The sequence below is a fragment of the Dendrobates tinctorius genome, unplaced genomic scaffold (genome assembly GCF_039654945.1).
Source record: "Dendrobates tinctorius isolate UK_male_01 unplaced genomic scaffold, ASM3965494v1 ptg000245l, whole genome shotgun sequence".
Classification (NCBI taxonomy): domain Eukaryota; kingdom Metazoa; phylum Chordata; class Amphibia; order Anura; family Dendrobatidae; genus Dendrobates; species Dendrobates tinctorius.
In genome coordinates this window covers 1,170,978-1,192,815 of record NW_027361912.1, presented here as the reverse complement: position 1 = coordinate 1,192,815, position 21,838 = coordinate 1,170,978, and the positions used below count along the sequence as shown (strand labels likewise).

Here is a 21,838-nt window from a genome sequence, read left to right as displayed (position 1 = left end):
ATGTCTCAAATTGAAACCTAGACAGAGTTCAGCCCCCAAGGTCCCTCTGGTTTTGGCTATTGCTTGGGGGTCATCGTGTGCTGGCTCTAGTCCTGACTGCTATATTGACCTTTTAAAATAATAGTGTCACTCAAAATATTGCCTTATACCTAGTGCCCCAGCAATAGTGTTGTCAATAGTGGTTGGAGAGGCCTCAGAATGCTTTAAAAACAAATTGATGCACAGTAGGAACTCGTTGGAGGTGTCCTGTTTTGGCTACGTACAGGCATGAAGTTGTAGAAGATCGCTATGAGGATTTTCAAGGACAACTGAAAGAAGTATAGAAATGTTCAATTAAAATGTAAAATACTAAATCTGTATGGCAACCGATAAAAAAGATGACATAAAATCTATAAATTAAATTATATAATTACCTGGTCAACCTCTTTAAAGTAAGCATTCAGCTTTGACATTGGCTGCACAGCTGACTTGGCGTAACAACATTACAAGAGCCTTGATAGACACTGCACCGGCATTGATGGAATGGCACAACTGCGGAAGGTGAGTGTATGTTATTTTTATCTTGCAAGGATAATGCTTATTTATAAAAGTCGACTACCCGGCCAACACCTTAATGGAAATTACTTTTCAAAGTGGTCCCAAAGATGGTGGTTTCTCTTCACTTTTACGCTCTATAGATGTGTGTTGACTTCAATGTCTAGAACTTGTTAAATGTCATCCATCAGTGTATGTTAATAATTAATATAAATCCCTCTGGATGAGGTCTACCTACCTCTTGTTATGCTACTTACTCTTCTATCGATCCGGTGCCCAGCATGGTAGCTCATAATTAGTCAAAGCTTTGATAAGTCTTTAGCTATGTCTTGTCTGACCTTCAAACTTCCTGACTCTCATCTTGTGTTTATTGGCCCTGACATCCACTCTATTTCTCTTGTCATTGCCTTCTCCTTGGCTAGAGTAATGTTCTTGGTTAGTTCTGGCTCATTCTTCTGGTATCTTGGTTTCTGCAGGCATCTTGGTTTAATCTTTAGCTTTATTCCAGTCAGTTGTCGTCTTCTGGATGACATCCATCTCATCTCCATCAATGGTCCATACTGCTTTTGGTGTGTCATGGCAGTGTCCACTTACTGGTTATTAGTTTGGGAACCACAACTACAGGTCAACCTCAAGCAAATTTGATTGCGCTGTTTCCTTTAATCAATTCCCATGAATTCTTTAAAGCTACAACCTCAAGCAAAATTTACTGTAGATCTTCTGGCAAGGCTTAAAGTAAAAACTTTGACAAGAATACCCTGTTTTAAAATCTTTAACTCCTGACAATTAGCTGTTATCACCTTCTGTCTATACATTTCTAACTGAATGTAGCATTACCTGCCAAGTTCTCAAATCAATGACCAACCATGCAACGTATGGATGGCTATATCTGGCCAGTCAATGACATCTTATCTTGCTTATCTAATTCCCTAATGTGGCATATGGTCAGAGTTTCTCTTCATGAGACAGTCCCATTAAGGTGCCCCAATTTAGCCTGCAAAAATGTTAAAAAAAAAATCATTTAAAGTATGAAAGCTTAAGGACTGCCTCCTCAATTACATTAGTTACCCTTTAGGGCATATAGTCAAGGGGTATCCTTATGAGACAATCAATTTCAGAATGACATCAGATTTTAGAGGACGTGCTCCAGTTTTGTAGGACCACTACTTCTCGAATAACAGTGGTTCATAAGGGAAAAAAGTTTGTGGTGGTCAGTTGTCCATATCCCAAAAGGAAAGGGTGTCATATTCTTATTTAATTAGGACCCACTTCTACTGTAAAGATTCACAAAGTAGATTGGCTGCCAAGGGTGGTCTCCAAATACATGCAGTTGTTATCCCTAGCTCACTAGCGTTGCATTTTTAACATGGCCATCAACTTCTCTACCAACATGTCATCTTGGACTTTACTTTGAGTTAGTATTGATGATGGTAGTTTTTGCAAAAGACCTTGATATAATGAAATTCTTCAAACCTTGTAATACACAGAATAGGTCACACATGTAAGATCACTGGTGGGTACGGCTCACCAATCATGAGAACAGGGTACCGGACTCCCATGTGTGAATGCAGTGTGAGTATGTACGACCCCTGCTCCATTCATTGTCTATAGGAGTGGTGGTCACTATCACACCAGTCACAAAGGGGAATTTGGGTTGAACCCCCAGTGATCATGAATTTATCACCTATCCTGTGAGACCTGCATGATAGGAACCTAGAAATTTGGGTTTCATGGAACGCAAAGTTAGACAGAAAATAACTACAAAGTATAATAGGACATGCGATTTGTAAATAAAAAATAAAATATTTTAATAGTCCACCCTGAGGCCCATCTCTACAAGAAAATCGTGAATGATTCGCTGGCAATACAATGCTTAATAACTGAGAGAAACCAAAAACAACCATCAATGGTGACCAATGAAAGGAGATACATTACACATAGATCGTCATAATACAGCAGCACATCATATCATAGATTTCTTTTATTTAGATTGTGTAAACATCAAATTTGAGATTTTGTCACCCAGTTAGCAGCTTCCAGGCTGCACTAGACACAAAGAAATATGGCTTCCCAAACCCAAGTATCCTGACACTGTAATCTCACCCCAAATGTTAGCAAAAGGGGGATTGGAGTATTATCCCCTCCACCCATACATTCATAAAGGCTTAGCATCACAATGGTCACTTAGATCCTTCAGTGCATTTGTTTATGGCATTTAGACGTCAACTGATTGTCTGACTTGCGAATGACCAGCAGTGCATTATTCGGCTTGACTGGCCTATGAAAGTTTTATCTATTAACTTTTTTTTTGTATGTCTTATATTGGAGCAGCAATGTTCCACTAGTCCTGCCGTCAGTTCTGCTATTTTTAAGTGCCAACTTATACCAATGTTTGACACATTACTGTGATTTTTGGAACCTTCTTCCAGAATGTTGTTCAGAACTTCGATCATCCAGCACAGTGTTGTTTTGTTTTCCATTAGCACCACTTTTCATCAGAGGTCAGTGGTCAATGTTTTCGTCTTCATTTTTCAAGCAGTGGACTAGTCGAGTGGTTGTCCCATTGCTGGTGGCCTACATAGATTTATGGCGTTCTAACACCTTCTTCAGTTCTCATAGTGTCTGTTCGGTTTTCGTATCACCAGTGCACAGAACACAAACAGATTTGCGTGCGGCACAAACTCCACATCACATGGACCATCTTGGTTATTCTGGTGATTTGCACAAAATGATCAAAGTACAAAGAGAACCAGTAGGGTGTTAGAAGAAGGGTTCTTTATACACATAAAATATACTTTGTGAGCGCACACAGCAACATACAACCACTTTATGCACAACGCATTCATCCTTTTACTCAAACGTTGGCTCGCAGTAACAATACACTGTCATTCATGCCCTTCATGGCTTCCCCCATTTTAGGCAAAACCTCACTTTGCTGGCCTAGCCTTATACACCCTTTCCTAGGCAGCAGCGATTGTTGACAATCCCCGACATCTACTGTTTAGGCCAATTTTCCCATAGCTACGCCCCGGCGCATGCTACGGTATGTAGTTCGACATAAGCTACTTTATAACCCCAAGTACATTCAGCGAGACACAAAGCACTCAACCATTCTCTCACTGACTCGCATCTGTTCTCACACTACTCCAATCATATCTCTGTGGCTAATATGTCCTGGAAGGAGAGCTCCATATCAGGAAGGGTCATGATGGGCCCATCATCCAGGTCCTCTCCACTTAGAGCCCGCAGCCTCTGCTCCAGGGCTTGACATCGTTGGCACATATGAAGGTAATTTTGCTGCAGCTGGCGCTGATAACGGATGACCTTCTCCTTCTCATCTCGCCAAGTCTTCCTCTCCCTCTGGAAGACATCCGTCATCTGCTCGTTGTTCTGTCGTTCTGCCTCGAGCTCCGTGCGAAGAGTCTCCATCTCAGCCTCTGATGAGTCTGCCTCTTCTCGGTCTTCTCTTTCTGCTTCCGAGACACGTAGCCTTTCTTCCACTTCCCTTGCCCGCTGTTCCTGGGCCTCCGCTCGGCCTTTAGTCTCCCGCAGTTGGGCTTTCAAACTGAGAATTTCACTGGCTCGAAGGGAAGACTCTTCTTGAGTTTCTCGTAGCTGTTGACGAAGGGATGCAATTTCTGATGATTTCTGGCATACCTGCAGGAAGTAATGTAAAATTAGATAAATAAAACAATTTCCTCAACTCTTCATTATCACATTTTTAGTGCTGGAAGACGTTAATATTTGTCTGCTTTTGGGCGGTGATTTTTTTTATTTGTTAAAAGGGTCTACTGATAATAAGCTAATCACTGGATAGCTTTCTACTGGGAATACCGGCGATCAGTGAGTGACTGTCAGCAAGTGTTTAATTTGCCCACAGCACCACCACAGGTGAAATTAAGCATTACATTGTGCGTTATGGGAGCTCATCTGAGGTTGTCACATGTCTCAACAGTAAAGCATAAATAACACTGTTCTTATGTTTATGGCCCACGTTTGGCTTATATACTGGTAAAATGTCCAGTCATTTTCAACTGTATGCCTTGCAAGTATATATGTCCCTCAATAAGCACCAAGTCAGCTGGGTTTTTGAATACATTATAATACAATAAGATGTTAAAAGGGTATTTTTTTTTCGCATTTGTGGTACCCATTTTAAGCTGTAGAGGTGGTGTATATGAGTTTATGCCATTGTGAACATAGCCTAAACTGAAAGTTTCTTCCTAGGTAAACCAGTGAAATTAAAAAAAACTATCTTTAATTAAATCAACCTTATTTGATATATTTTCTATACTTGTACCACTCATGGCTGGCCCTTAGAGTGAACAAAAAGATAAGGTGCATTATCTGTCCCTACTGAAGTGGTACCTATGGCCATGATGGCCTCCAATCCCATACTTGGTGCCTAAACTTATGGAAAACATGCAGCTTTATTTATTTCTTTATTGTTTTTTCTCTTTCTAAAAATTTATATTCCGTCCTGAGTCTCTTAAACATTTTTTATAGTCTCACCTCCCACTGTGTTTCATCCATTGATGGACTCATGGAAAGCTTCCTCTCTTTTTCATATGCTCGGACCTTGCTTTCCTTAGACTCGCGCTCCTGTGCCAATTGAATCTGTAGCATGTGTTGGCCTCTTTGGCCCCTTTGTGAACTTTGCCTGGACCTGGTAGGACCTCTGTGACCTTCATCTGTTTTGTCACCGGGTTCTGATCTTGCCAAGTCATCACACGATGGCGGAGACCTTAATCCTGACTTGGGTGGTACGCTGATAATTTTATTGGCGTTCCCACCATCTGACAAAGACATTGCTCTAAGGCTCAACATGTTGCTTCTGGAACTCTGGGTGATATTGTGGGCACTGCCTCCAAAACGACCTGTTGGCATTAGTAATGCATCCAGTTGGCATGCTGTTCCAAGCTTGCTGGGATGTGTTGGAAGGCTGGACATGGAGTTTCTGCCGGATTCTGACATGCCACGTATGCAGTGCCCTGCCTGACTTTCTGCCTCTCGCAGACGATCTGGCCGGTAATACAGAGAAAGTTGAGGCCCACTCTCTGCCGCTGGGTAACATGTGACCGCTGAGTTTCTTCGCATTCCAGGCTTAAGAGGTGTTGGGCGCAAGGCATTCATTTCCTAGAAAAAAAATGCCAACTATTAGTTGACTTTTACACTTGAAACCAAATTATCTACATTTATTACGATATTCCATAGATATCGCTTACAAATAAGAACTTGAAAATGTATGCAAATCTCAGGGCAAATAAATTTAAAAATGCTACAATAGGATATTGGTCTATAAAGATATTCTTACCAATTCTAGCCGATTGGGAAAGTGGATCAAGCTGGGTGGGTTACATGGCTTGCTTGTTGGCACCGGATACTCCTGGACTGGCTGACTTTCTGGCTCAGTGTTGGACACTCTTTCATGATAATCCTGCCTTGGACCCACATGGGATTTCTGGCTTACTTTAATATAGAAGAAATCTTCACTCCGACCCATCTTAGATCCCCCTCCCTTGGTATGTCCTGATTCCTGGGAAAAACCAAATCGTAGGATCCCATCTGAGCAACGACTCAATTTCTTGAGGTGTGGGGGTTTTCGCCCACGATGCTGAGAACCTCTTCCATGCTTGCTGTTGAAGCCATGCCCAGAGAGGAGGCTACCCACGCTGCCCATTGTGTCTCCAGAATGGACAGTTAAGAGGGTAAATTAGGCAAAGAGCTGGAGAGAAAATTGAAAGGCCAATGGTCATATTCCAGGGTCACCCATCTTTTTATTTTAAGAACCTACGGGACAAAAGGAAAAGTGGTGAAATATAGCTTTATCCAGTCACTAAGTTTTAAATGCAATGAGATTATGCGACAATCACTTGTTTGTCTACATGCAGGTTGTGAATGATCCAACAGAGTATCAGAAGACCTGCAAGTTGGCCTGAGCTCTTACACAATAATGGATCCCAGAATTTAACACCATTTGGAGGCAACTAGGGCTGTTCACTTGCCACTAGGATGGTTTCAAATAAGTTTTATACAATAGTGGAAATGTGCATTGAGTGTGAAGGTTAGAATAATTTTCTCTGGTGGGCTCAGGCACTTAAAGTCCAAAGCTTCTCATATGTAGAAAAAAGGGAAGAAAGTTCCAGCGCCAGGAATGGAAAATTAAAAATCCATTTTATTGTGCCAATGCATATTAAAATTCCAGCAAGTACGGCATATCAGTCGGATGACTGCAGAGCAACGCGTTTTGTCGCCTCAGGTCTTAATCATGTTGAACATGATTAAGACCTGAGGCGTCGAAACGCGTTGTTCTGCAGTCATCCGACTGATATGCTGTACTTGCTGGAATTTTAATATGCATTGGCACAATAAAATGGATTTTTAATTTTCCATTCCTGGCGCTGGAACTTTCTTCCCTTTTTTCTACTATTGATTGACTGCCTAGTCAAATCCGTGCGCAGGATTTGGATCCTACCAGCAAGGCAGTGCGGTGAGCTAGATTATTCTGTTCTTTTACTTCAAAGTTTCTCATATGTTACTTTTGGCTTCAAACCGTCTTTTTCATATGACCCTGATCAGAAGAGTAGATGTATTGGATGCAAAAATTGCACTTGGACAACATAGGTGGAGACTGAAGAAGTGTCGTAAAAGATTTTGCATTGGGGCCTTGAAGCTTCAAGTGACACCTGCATTTTCTACTATAAAATGCATAATTGGTAAACAATTAGAGTAATATAACTACTGCTCATCTTATAAGCAGCAGTGGTTCTATGCATTGTTTTGAGGGCAAATGATGATACATATTTTCTCCCTGCTAATAATGTAGGCAGTCCATAATTTTAACTTCCATGGTTTAAATGAGCGTGGAGAATTGAAGGCGGGGGTTGTGTCCTCTATTTCTCCTGAAAACAAGTCAAGATATACCTACAGATCAATTGGCTGGTTTATTAAAGCTAATGCAAAAATAGGAGTTGTTAGGGTATGTCCACAATGAGTTTTAGAGCAGAATCGGAGCGAAAGCTCTCAAAATCCTCACCAAAAACTCAAAACTCCTCAAAAACTTGTCTCTGCTCAGTTTATACTACACAAACTCATCAAAAAGAACACATCTTTAACATATATACACAGAACATCATTTCATTGGATTCCGCCTGGAACCCTCCTGAAAATTGCTTGATAGACTTGAAAAATAATATATAATGTACTGCAATGTCAAAATGTCTTTCTGTGCATATGTTCCGTCTTTTGTAAATTCTTTTAACCGCTTCAGGCTTCAAAATTCAAGAAGCGGCTAAAACAAGTGATCTGAGCGTTATTCAGAAGCCTTCAGCTTACGTCACCACTATTTTTTTAACATAAAATAAAAATTAAAAAAATGCCCTTGGCAAAGTCACCACAAAAACAAGAACAACAACAAAGAAGAGGCTTCAGAAAAAAACACAGCTGGCATTTTACTTAAGCGTCTTCTACTTAAAAAACTCACATTGGTGTCAATAAGATGCCGTGTGCACACACCATTAGGTTATGTGCGCATGGACTTTTTTGAGGAGTCTTGAAGTAGCTTCTGATGGAATCTGCTCCAATCCTGAGTAATGTCCGATCAAAAGGCTGTTAAAAAAAACATTTCAGGAAAAAACTATTACAAAAATTCTTCAAAACCGCTTCAGGAAATGAAAAACTCCTCAAAGAAGGAAAGTTTTCTGAAATAGTTTCCACTACAACTCTTGTTGCTCTTGACCCCCACAAAAATACTCAGTGTTGATATACTCTCAGGGCAGAGGTCCCCAACTTTTTCTGACCTTGAGAGCCACATTCGGCTATGAAAGAGGGTTTTGAGCCACATCCAGCTCTGAGAAAGGGTCATGAGCCACATCCAGCTCCTGCCCCGCTAACAATAGTGACACCCAAATGCACCAAGCTGGCAGACAGCCGCGAGCCACACTTCACGAGCCCACAAACCACATGTGGCTCTTGAGCTACAGGTTGGGGATCCCTGGTCTTAGGGCATAGTCTTATGATCTTATGGTCCATGTTATGGCTATAATTCTTGACTCAACCAGGGGTCTCTGACAGACTCATAGACATGTATGGTGGAGGAGTTGGCTTGCTCCTGTCTGATACCTGTTTCTTTATCCCTATTACACTCCCACTCTCCGCTACTCTTCCCTCGTTCGAGGTGCACTCCGTCTGCATCTATTCCCCCTCCAAACTCTAAATGGCTGTCATCTACCGCCCCCCAGAACTAGCCATCTCCACCTTTCTCGACCACTTCACCACCTGGCTACTCCATTTCCTCGCTGCTGACATCCCCACCATCATCATGGGCGATTTCAACATCCCCATTGACACTTCCATCCCGGCTGCCTCTAAACTTCTATTGCTCACGGCTTCCCTCACTTACGGTCCAGCGTGTGACCACCTTTGTGAGTGGCCGCAGAGGACCATTATCTTCACCCGTCTCTGTTCCCTCACCAATCTCACTAACTCACCCCTCCCCCTGTCTGACCGCAACCTACTGACATTCTCTTCCCTCTCCTCTCCTACTGCGCAACCCCCACTCCACAAACTCGCTCACCTTTGCAGGAATCTCAAACATCTCAATTTCAATCACTCTCTGAGTCCCTTCTCCCTCTTACAGACATAGCTTCCCTTCATGACACAGACACTGCTGCCACTTTTTAAAACACCACAATAACAGCAACACTTGATTCGGCCGCACCCCTCATGCAGAGCAAAACCAAAGAACTGAGACGGGTTTCCAGGGCCGCTGAGTGGAGATGGAAGAGAACCCATTCTACCTAGCACGTCAGTGCATACAAGCAGTCCCTTGCCAGCTTCAAGTCCACGCTCTCTGCCGCAAAACAAACTTACTTCGCATCTCTCATATCCTCCCTGTCTCACAACCCTAAACAGCTCTTCAACACTTTCAATTCTCTACTCCGTCCCACAGCACCTCCCCTCCTCTCCTCTAATTTTTGCTGAAGACTTTGCTTCCTTCTTTAAGCAGAAGATCTATACGATCAGAGAAAGCTTTGGCCCGCAGCCCCGAATGCCCCTCTTTGCCACTCAGCCATGTTATTCCAAAGCCAGCTTCTCCACCATGACCGAAGACCGGCTCTCCACCCTCCTGTCAAGATCACACCTCACCACTTGTGCACTTGACCCGCTTCTGTCCCACCTTATCCCTAACTTTGCCACAGTCTTCATCCCAATTCTAACACACCTCTTCAACCTTTCACTTACAAATGGTGTCTTTCTCTCACCCTTCAAACATGCCTCAATCACACCCATTCTCAAAAAGCCCTCCCTCGACCCATCCTCTGTGTCTATTGCCCAATATCACTTCTCCCTTACGCCTCAAAACTACTGGAACAGCATGTATATCTTGAAGTGTCCTGCCACCTCTCTTCCTGTTCCCTCTTTGACTGGCTACAATCTTGCTTCCGACCGCATCACTCAACTGAAACTTCCCTAGCTAAAGTCACTAACGACCTACTAGCCGCCAAGAGCAAGCGACACTACTCTGTCCTCCTTCTCCTGGACCTGTCTTCTGCCTTTGACACCGTGGACCATTTCCTCCTGCTACAGATTCTCTCATCTCTTGGCATCACAGATGTGGCCCTATCCTGGATCTCATCATACCTAACAGACTGAACATTTAGTGTCTCCCTCTCACACACCACCTCCTCACCTCACCCTCTGTCTGTCGGTGTTCCTCAAGGCTCAGTCCTAGGACCCCTACTCTTCTCCAGCTACACCTTCGGCCTGGGACAACTTATAGAATCCCACGGTTTGCAGTTTCACCTCTATGCCGATGACACGCAGATCTACCTATCTGGACCTGACCTCACCTCTTTACTGACCAAAACCCCACAATGTCTGTCTATCTCAGCCTTCTTCTCTGCTCGCTTTCTCAAACTGAATATGGACAAAACAGAATTCATCATCTTTCCCCCATCTCACTCTACCCCTCCACCAGACCTATCCATCAATGTCAATGGCTGCTCGCTTTCCCCAGTCCCGCACGCTCGGTGCCTTGGGGTCATCCTCGACTCTGCCCTCTCTTTCAAACCACTTATCCAAGCCCTTGACTACTCCTGCCGCCTCAAACTCAAAAATATTTCCCGGATCTGCGCATTCCTCAGCCATGAAACCACAAAAACACAACCAGCTCTACCCTCTCCTAGTGTATCCTCACCCATCCCTGTAGACTGTGAGCCCTCGTGGGCAGGGTTCTCTCTCCTTCTGTACCCCTTATCTTACACGTGTTTTTTATACCTATCTATATTTCCCCTTTTCACATGTAAAGCGCCATGGAATAAATGGCGCTATATAAATGTATAATAATAATAATGTATGATGCACGAGACCCACAATCTTGGCTCGTGCATATGAGCAACTATCTTGGATGAGTGCTCTCCAGGGTTTTCACAGATGACACTTGTACCCATGATACTCTGTGGGGCTGTAGACGTTTGCGTTTTTTCTTTTTTTTTCCTCGGACCGAGCTGACCAGAGAAAAAGTTGGAGACACGTCCGATTTTGATCCGACACTAAGATCAAAAATCGACAATGCAAATATGAGTTTGTGAAAACATTGGACCGCACTCAGGTGACAAACGAGTACCGCCCAATTTTCACAGACTGATATAATTGGGAAGATGAAGAAACTTTTTTTTTTCCTCTTCATGTCTGAGAAAATCTGATCCCAGTCTGATCAAACTGAATAGAATAATTGGACCACTTTTCTCGGATGGTTTTGTTCACCTAACCATCAGCCTGAGGAATGCGGCCCTAATACAAGACGTAAAATATGGCTGCTGTATGGTCATGTGACTCTGGCCTAAGGCTCTTTTCACACCAGTACCACATTTCATTCATCTTCAATTTTGGTGAGGGGGGTCCCAGATGTTGAGTCCCCTGCTTATTCTATCAATATGTCTGCACTATAAGATGGCAAAAGGAAACCCTTTAACCCTTTGCGATTAAGTCCTTAGTAAAAGTGACTCCTTTAGGCAACACCTTCACTTTGGCAATATATCGGGAGATACTATTTATGGGAAAGCCCTTTTTTTTTGGTAATTTTACAAAATTTAATTTATAAGATTCTCTTTTAGCTTTGTTACATTATTATGGTTTATTTAATTTTTGTCCATGTCAGAAAGCTATGATGTCTAAGTGCAGTTATATTACACACTCTAGGGCATCAGTATCAGACACACCCTACATTGAGGGCACCAGTGACTGATATGAGGGCTTCCTTGGCAGACACATAATGGGGAAGATTGCTAAAACCAGACAAGCTGGCGCTGTTGCCCATGGCGACCAATCACAGCACAGCTTTCAATTCTAATTGGGCTCTTGAAAGATGACAGCTGCTCTGTGATTGGCTGCTGCGGACAACAGACCGTTTCATTAATTTGACCTTCTAAGGCTAGTTTCACACTAGCGTTTATGAGCGCAGCGACGGCCTGCGCACGGCCGCAGCTAAGCCCCGCCCCCTGCCCCGGCCCGCTGGTAGCTCCGCCCACCGGCGCATGACGCTGCATGCGTCCTGCGTCCCCTATCTTTATCACAGGGGGCGCAGGCCGTGCGCAGTATGCGTTTGGCGGCGCATGCGCCTTTTTGACGGTGCGCCGACGCAACCAAACTGCAGCAGGTTGCGTTTGGCGCAGGTCGGCGCACCGTCAAAAGGACGCATGCGCCGCCAAACGTATACTGGGCACGGCCTGCGCCCCCTGTGATAAAGATAGGGGATGCAGGGCGCATGCAGTGTCATGCGCCGGTGGGCGGAGCTACCGGCGGGGCGCGGCAGGGGGCGGGGCTTAGCGGCGGCCGTGCGCAGGCCGTCGCTGCGCTCATAAACGCTAGTGTGAAACTAGCCTAATCTAGCTAGGCCATGTGTTCATATTGAGGATTCTGTCCCTCTTTAGGAACACTTGTCAAATCACCACATGGGGCAACATCTCTGTCTTTGGAAATAGCCAAAAACGCGGACCTAAGCGGAAATTAATGAACATGCTGCGTTTTTTACCGCTAGTGGTAAAAAATGCATCCATTGGCACAAAAAGGCCAAAATGCATTAAAATGAATGGGATGCTTCTTTTAAGCGTTTTTGATGTGGTTTGACCCCGAAAAATGCGTCAAAAATGCTTAAAAAAAGCAACGTGGGCACACTGCCTGACTTCATTATTTATTTTATTGTTCATATGAGGAGTTTTTTCAGCATTTATTTTTTCTGAAATAGTTTTAAGAAACCATCGCGGCCTAGTGAATAAAAAACATGCATGTCATTCTGTGAAGAAAATCCTGATGCAATCCACTCAGAATTGCCAAATCAAAAGGTTGCAAAAATGCTTTATGAAACACTTCGGGAAAAGAAAAGCGTCAAAAATTCCCCCCCCAAAGAGGAGCACTTCCTAAGCAGTTGCTGCATAAAAAACTTCTAGTTTTATAATGTGTAAGTTCTTTGAGGCACACTATTATAGGACATCTAGGTTTGGCACCATATTATGGTAACATTTGGTGGGTGACATTGTTATGGGGCATCTGTGTCCAACACAGTTACGAGGCATCAGCGGTTACCATACTATTATGGGGCACCTTTGTCTGAAACACTTATGGGGACATCAGTGGATAACACACTTTTATGGGGCATCTGCTGTTACCATACTATTAAGGGGCATCTATGTTTGGCACCCTATTATGTTGACATCGGTAGATGACACAATTTTATGGGGCATCTGTGTCTCACACAGTTACGAGGCATCAGCGGTTACCATACTATTATGGGACATTTACTGTATGTCTGAAACACTTAATGGGACATCAGTGGATGACACACTTTTATGGGGCATTAATGGTTACCATACTATTATGGGGCATCTATGTTTAGCACACTGTAATAAGGAGATCGGTGAATGCCAATGTTGGCATACTGTTACTGGGCACCTATGGCTAGCACATTTTTATAGCTTATCAGTCTTTATCATATTATAGGGAAGCTGTTTGGCATAGGGGCATTGGTGGATGACAAACTGTTATGGGCATCTATTTTTGGCACAATGTTATGGGGCGTCTATGCTTAGAACACAGTTAGGGGCATCTCTGTATCTCTGTCGGGCACATTCTTACAGGGAATCTGTCTGGCACATTCTTGAGGAGCATCTATGTCTGGGACATTCTTATAGGGAATCTGTCTGACACAATGTTGTGGGGCATCTATGCTTATCACACTGTTATGGGGCATCTACGTCTGGGACATTCTTATAGGGAATCTGTCTGACACAATGTTGTGGGGCATCTATGCTTATCACACTGTCATGTGGTATCTATGTCTGGCACATTCTTATGGAGCATCTATGCTGGGCACACTAATGGGTGTTTTGCCAAGTACTTAAAGGGCTCGGATATGGCTTTAAAGAAGGCGATTAATTTTATTACAATAATTAAATGATTATAGAAAACAAGATATAGTGTGATATTGCATACACTTTTGCATAATATAAATCACAAAGGTAAAGTACTTACATTGCACACTACATAAGCAAAAAGCAAAACTTCACCAGGAATAGCAACATCATCTGTCTGGAAACATCAACCGTGAGAAGCGAATGGCGAAGACAGAGAAATTCCTGAGATATCCACACTGTAGACTCACATGGGCATTCCCTCTGGTCTACAGGTAAACAGGCTTCTGTCTTAGCTGAAATCTTGCCCAGATTATGTATTGTTTAGAAAAAAAGCAATGCTTGCGTAACTTAGTGTTACTCAAACTCTAACAGATTTTATTTGTCCAATATAATATCTCTCTTCTGAGTGGCCAGCTCTTCAGATGTCACACTACACCAGACAAATACATCACTGGATATGACATGCCAAAGACTCATGGTACCAGATATTCCACCATATTATAAACACATTTCTCACCAAACATTAATAAAGAAACTATGCAGTAATTGGATGAATAATATAAACATACACTTTCTCACTAGAGAATATAAACATACACTGTTCTCACCAAACAGTGATAAAAAAAACTATGTGATAATTGGATGAATACTATAAACAAGCATGTTCTCACTAGAAACTATGCAGCCCAGGTGTTAGGAAAATTACAGAAGATACACAGCTAAACTATTACTGTTTAATATCTTAAAGGGGTCTTTAAAGACGGCCTACTAATATGGGTTTCCGATGGTCATTAACATCTTAGCGCTACAATACACCCTTGACCATCGGGAAACCATACGTCATTTATATACAATGTCTTATCCTAAGGGAATAGCTTCAGCAGATGAACAACACATTGATATGAGAGAATGAATACATTACATACAGCAGCATAATGTAATATAAGCACAGATAATAGCAAATATAAAATATAGCCTAAATAACCAAAATCGGGCAACCAGGAAAATAACCAGTCCCAACATTTACCATTACTTTGTGTGATGTGATCAATGTCATCTTGTAACTTGTCTGAGACAGCAAATCCTGGCTATGAGCCACACATACCTTCAAACTCCTGACATCTATGGTGGTGAATTAATAACAAATAATCTATAATTGCTCTATTCTGTAAGATAGTTTTTCAGTAACTTTGTATATCTACCATAATAATATATCTTCTAAGGCTCTACTGGTAGTACCAATATGGGTTCCCGATGGTCATTAATATCTTAGCATAATAATGGGGCATCTATGTCTGGCACATTCTTATAGGGAATCTGTCTGGCACAGTGTTGTGGGGTATCTAGGCTTATCACACTGTCATAGGGTATCTATGTTTGGCACATTCTTATGGGGCATCTATGCCTGGCACGCTATTATGGGGCATCTTGTGTCTGGGACATTCTTATACGGAATCTCTCTGGCACAATGTTGTGGGGCATCTATGCTTATCACACTGTTATGAGGAACCTATGTCTGGCACATTCTTATGGGGCATCTCGATCACCCGATTGGCAACAAAATGCTCGTTTGTCGGGTGTAGTCATCTTTCTCGGCAGCACTTCGTCCTGTGTAATTAGAACATGTGCTGCCGAGAACTGTTTAATTGAATAATCTATTTCTGGTTGTTCTGTACATAAAGTTCTGCCGGTCTAAACAGGCTATTAAACTAATGCCGATCGACAAACAAGCAAACTATCAAAAGTCAACTCCACAAGTCAAATGGTGCAAACCTGGAGGAACCTAGAGCTAGTGTCTTATCTATAGGGTCCGTAGAGACATATACAACAATGCATTGATTCCTACACCATATAATTCATGGCACTTTGGGATGTAATGCTAGAGGATAAATCATCTATTTACATGTGATAGTCACACAAGCTGCTGTAGATCCTGATTTGGTAATGTGCAGCTAACATCATGAATAGGCCGTCATTTGTGTCACATAATAATAATATCCTGCGATCGGGCACAATGCAATAGTTTGTCAATCATAAAAGCCACAGTAAAAATACACACACACTGTACGCCGCGTTCCAAGCTGCGCACTCCGTTTCCGTGGCAACAGGAAGTCTGACGCCTCCTGAAAAGAGCAGGACAAAAGCTTCTGCTGGAAGGCATGGAATGGGTTAAAGCGCAGGAGTTTGCGAGAGTTATCGGCACCGATGTGGGAATATGCAGGAATTCACAGGGGAACATGATGGAAGAGGGAAACAATCTAAAGTCCGCCATCGTCAACATGTGGCTTGCCAGGATTTGCAAAAATACAAATTTCAGCATGTCCCTGAGAGCCAAGAGTCCAAAAACTAGAGAAGATTTTTGGAGATGTAAGCAGAAGCTTTACTATGACCATTCATAAGGGAGTACAGATCATGGAGAGAGACCCAAAGGAAAAGACGCCTATTTTTGCCTTCTCTCCACAAGGTTAACAGATGACGGGTGGGAGAAAAGACCCCAAAGTCAAATCGCCTGTATCCAATAAAGGGTGTCGAGCCCCTTGTCCTTGGATGTGGCATCAAAGGCCAGTGTCAGATCACCAATGATTACCTTAGTGAGGTAAAAAAAATACTAACTTGATTGTCCAGGAGTAGAAAAACATGGCTGCGTTCTCCCGCAAAGTGTTACCCCATCATTGGGTTGTGAGTGGTATTCCAGTTCTGTGCCATTTACGTCAATAGAGCTGAATGACAGTACTAGGCTGGACCCGTAGATAGAGGTTGGCGCTCTTTCTTGTAGAAGGAATCCATGTTTATGGTCCCTTGGGCAACCTCTTTAAATGTATGCCAATAAAAGCAATAGCGATGAATCCTAAAAGTCAATATAGCTTGCTGATAAGTAGTGACCCATCAGGACACAGACCAGTGTGCCGATTCTAATGATCCAAGATGGCTGATTGTCAAAAGATCCCCACATACTTCTGTTGCCGAGAACAGAATGTTGTCATTAGATGCAAGCTCAATTTCTTTAGGCTTCAAGCTTTAAGACTCCAAGAGTGGCGATGAGTGCTGAGATCTAATGGAGCACCATGTGGGTGGCACTGTGATTGGAGGACACATTGTGACTGGGATTGATATGGAAGATGCTTTATGGGTGGCAATGGCATGGAGGACACATTGTGACTGGGATTTCTATTAGGAGACTGTGAAGCTAACATCTTTATGTAGATTGGAGGACCCTTTGTGGCTGGCACTGGTATGGAGGACACATTATGGATAACCCTGTTATAGACAACACTTTGTGGCTGCATTTGTTACGGGGAGGCTATGTGACCAGCATTCATAGAGGACAAAACACTTTGTGGCTGGTGCTGCTATAGAGGACACTTTGTCGCTGGCGACGTTATGGAAGACATCAGCACGGTTATGGAGGATACTGTATGGCTAGAACTGTAATGGAAAACTATAGGAATGACTGTTTGGTGCTTTTTGACTGCAATTGTTATGGGGAGACTGTGACTGGCACTTACACGGAACACACTTTATGGGTGGCACTGGTATGGAGGATACCTTCTTGTTGGTGCTATTATGGAGGACAAATTGAGAATTGGGCTGTATGGCGACCACTTTGTGGCTGGTGCTGATATGGAGATCACTTTATGGCTGGTGCTGATATGGAGATCACTTTGTGGCTGGCGCTGATATGGAGAATACTTTGTGGCTGGCGCTGATATGGAGAACACTTTATGGCTGGTGCTGATATAGAGAACACTTTATGGCTGGTGCTGATATGGAGAACACTTTGTGGCTGGAGCTGATGTGGAGAACACATTGTGGCTTGTGCTGCTATGGAGAACACTTTGTGGCTCGTGCTGATATGGAGAACACTTTATGGCTGGTGCTGATATAGAGAACACTTTATGGCTGGTGCTGATATGGAGAACACTTTGTGGCTGGTGCTGATATGGAGATCACTTTGTGGCTGGCGCTGATATGGAGAACACTTTATGGCTGGTGCTGATATGGAGATCACTTTGTGGCTGGCGCTGATATGGAGAATACTTTGTGGCTGGCGCTGATATGGAGAACACTTTATGGCTGGTGCTGATATAGAGAACACTTTATGGCTGGTGCTGATATGGAGAACACTTTGTGGCTGGAGCTGATGTGGAGAACACATTGTGGCTTGTGCTGCTATGGAGAACACTTTGTGGCTCGTGCTGATATGGAGAACACTTTATGGCTGGTGCTGATATAGAGAACACTTTATGGCTGGTGCTGATATGGAGAACACTTTGTGGCTGGTGCTGTTATGGAGAACACTTTGTGGCTGGTGCTGATATGGAGAACACTTTGTGGCTGGCGCTGATGTGGAGAACACTTTATGGCTGGTGCTGATATAGAGAACACTTTATGGCTGGTGCTGATATGGAGAACACTTTGTGGCTGGTGCTGTTATGGAGAACACTTTGTGGCTGGTGCTGATATGGAGAACACATTGTGGCTTGTGCTGATATGGAGAACATTTTATGGCTGGTGCTGATATGGAGAACACATTGTGGCTTGTGCTGCTATGGAGAACATTTTATGGCTGGTGCTGTTATGGAGAACACTTTGTGGCTGGTGCTGATATAGAGAACACTTTGTGGCTGGTGCTGATATCGAGAACACTTTATGGCTGGTGCTGATATCGAGAACACTTTGTGGCTGGTGCTGTTATGGAGAACACTTTGTGGCTGGTGCTGTTATGGAGAACACTTTGTGGCTGGTGCTGATATGGAGAACACTTTGTGGCTGGTGCTGTTATGGAGAACACTTTGTGGCTGGTGCTGATATGGAGAACACATTGTGGCTTGTGCTGATATGGAGAACATTTTATGGCTGGTGCTGATATGGAGAACACATTGTGGCTTGTGCTACTATGGAGAACATTTTATGGCTGGTGCTGTTATGGAGAACACATTGTGGCTTGTGCTACTATGGAGAACACTTTGTGGCTGGTGCTGATATAGAGAACACTTTGTGGCTGGTGCTGATATGGAGAACACTTTGTGGCTGGCGCTGATATGGAGAACACTTTATGGCTGGTGCTGATATGGAGAACACTTTGTGGCTGGTGCTGATATAGAGAACATTTTATGGCTGGTGCTGTTATGGAGAACACTTTGTGGCTGGCGCTGGTATGGAGAACACTTTATGGCTGGTGCTGATATGGAGAACACTTTGTGGCTGGTGCTGTTATGGAGAACATTTTATGGCTGGTGCTGCTATGGAGAACACATTGTGGCTTGTGCTGCTATGGAGAACACTTTATGGCTGGTGCTGATATGGAGAACACTTTGTGGCTGGTGCTGATATGGAGAACACTTTGTGGCTGGTGCTGATATGGAGAACACTTTATGGCTGGTGCTGTTATGAAGAACACTTTGTGGCTGGTGCTAATATGGAGAACACTTCATGGCTGTTGCTGTTATGGAGAACACTTTGTGGCTGGTGCTGTTATGGAGAACACTTTGTGGCTGGCGCTGTTATGGAGAACACTTCATGGCTGGTGCTGCTGTTATGGAGAACACTTCATGGCTGGTGCTGTTATGGAGAACACTTTGTGGCTGGTGCTGTTATGGAGAACACTTTGTGGCGATGCTGATATGGAGAGCACTTTGTGGCTGGTGCTGATATGGAGAGCACTTTGTGGCTGGTGCTGTTATGGAGAACACTTTGTGGCTGGTGCTTATATGGAGAACACTTTGTGGCTGGTGCTTATATGGAGAACACTTTGTGGCTGGTGCTGTTATGGAGAACACTTTGTGGCTGGTGCTTATATGGAGAACATTTTGTGGCTGGTGCTGATATGGAGAACACATTGTGGCTGGTGCTGTTATGGAGAACACTTTGTGGCTGGTGCTTATATGGAGAACACTTTGTGGCTGGTGCTGCTATGGAGAACACTTTATGGCTGGTGCTTATATGGAGAACATTTTGTGGCTGGTGCTGTTATGGAGAACACTTTGTGGCTGGTGCTGATATGGAGAGCACTTTGTGGCTGGTGCTGATATGGAGAACATTTTGTGGCTGGTGCTGTTATGGAGAACACATTGTGGCTTGTGCTGCTATGGAGAACACTTTATGGCTGGTGCTGATATAGAGAACACTTTATGGCTGGTGCTGATATGGAGAACACTTTGTGGCTGGTGCTGTTATGGAGAACACTTTGTGGCTGGTGCTGATATGGAGAACACTTTGTGGCTGGCGCTGATGTGGAGAACACATTGTGGCTGGTGCTGATATGGAGAACACTTTGTGGCTTGTGCTGCTATGGAGAACACTTTATGGCTGGTGCTGATATAGAGAACACTTTATGGCTGGTGCTGATATGGAGAACACTTTGTGGCTGGTGCTGTTATGGAGAACACTTTGTGGCTGGTGCTGATATGGAGAACACATTGTGGCTTGTGCTTATATGGAGAACAATTTATGGCTGGTGCTGATATGGAGAACACATTGTGGCTTGTGCTGCTATGGAGAACATTTTATGGCTGGTGCTGTTATGGAGAACACTTTGTGGCTGGTGCTGATATAGAGAACACTTTATGGCTGGTGCTGATATGGAGAACACTTTGTGGCTGGTGCTGTTATGGAGAACACTTTGTGGCTGGTGCTGATATGGAGAACACTTTGTGGCTGGTGCTGATATGGAGAACACTTTGTGGCTGGTGCTGTTATGGAGAACACTTTGTGGCTTGTGCTGATATGGAGAACATTTTATGGCTGGTGCTGATATGGAGAACACATTGTGGCTTGTGCTGATATGGAGAACATTTTATGGCTGGTGCTGATATGGAGAACACATTGTGGCTTGTGCTGCTATGGAGAACATTTTATGGCTGGTGCTGTTATGGAGAACACTTTGTGGCTGGTGCTGATATAGAGAACACTTTGTGGCTGGTGCTGATATGAAGAACACTTTGTGGCTGGCGCTGATATGGAGAACACTTTATGGCTGGTGCTGATATGGAGAACACTTTGTGGCTGGTGCTGATATAGAGAACATTTTATGGCTGGTGCTGTTATGGAGAACACTTTGTGGCTGGTGCTGTTATGGAGAACATTTTATGGCTGGTGCTGATATAGAGAACACATTGTGGCTTGTGCTGCTATGGAGAACACTTTATGGCTGGTGCTGATATGGAGAACACTTTGTGGCTGGTGCTGATATGGAGAACACTTTGTGGCTGGTGCTGATATGGAGAACACTTTATGGCTGGTGCTGTTATGAAGAACACTTTGTGGCTGGTGCTAATATGGAGAACACTTCATGGCTGTTGCTGTTATGGAGAACACTTTGTGGCTGGTGCTGTTATGGAGAACACTTTGTGGCTGGCGCTGTTATGGAGAACATTTTGTGGCTGGTGCTGCTGTTATGGAGAACACTTCATGGCTGGTGCTGTTATGGAGAACACTTTGTGGCTGGTGCTGTTATGGAGAACACTTTGTGGCTGATGCTGATATGGAGAGCACTTTGTGGCTGGTGCTGATATGGAGAGCACTTTGTGGCTGGTGCTGTTATGGAGAACACTTTGTGGCTGGTGCTGTTATGGAGAACACTTTGTGGCTGGTGCTTATATGGAGAACACTTTGTGGCTGGTGCTGCTATGGAGAACACTTTATGGCTGGTGCTGATATGGAGAACACTTTGTGGCTGGTGCTTATATGGAGAACATTTTGTGGCTGGTGCTGTTATGGAGAACACTTTGTGGCTGGTGCTGATATGGAGAGCACTTTGTGGCTGGTGCTGATATGGAGAACATTTTGTGGCTGGTGCTGTTATGGAGAACACATTGTGGCTTGTGCTGCTATGGAGAACACTTTATGGCTGGTGCTGATATGGAGAACACTTTGTGGCTGGCGCTGAAATG

General features: G+C 43.6%; 1 protein-coding gene across 1 annotated transcript in view; it reads right to left on the bottom strand.

Annotated features, from left to right (window-relative positions):
- Nucleotides 1-2,317: 2,317 nt before the first annotated feature.
- The window catches only part of LZTS1 (leucine zipper tumor suppressor 1), a 54,444-nt gene continuing 34,923 nt past the window's right edge, over nucleotides 2,318-21,838 (bottom strand). The window contains exons 2-4 of the mRNA XM_073557124.1: nucleotides 5,849-6,324; nucleotides 5,047-5,670; nucleotides 2,318-4,191 (exon numbers count right to left, since the gene is read on the bottom strand). Of these exons, the coding sequence (XP_073413225.1) occupies nucleotides 3,685-4,191; nucleotides 5,047-5,670; nucleotides 5,849-6,214 (1,497 nt within the window). The 5' untranslated portion in view covers nucleotides 6,215-6,324 and the 3' untranslated portion in view covers nucleotides 2,318-3,684. The remainder of the gene's footprint in view (nucleotides 4,192-5,046; nucleotides 5,671-5,848; nucleotides 6,325-21,838) is intronic.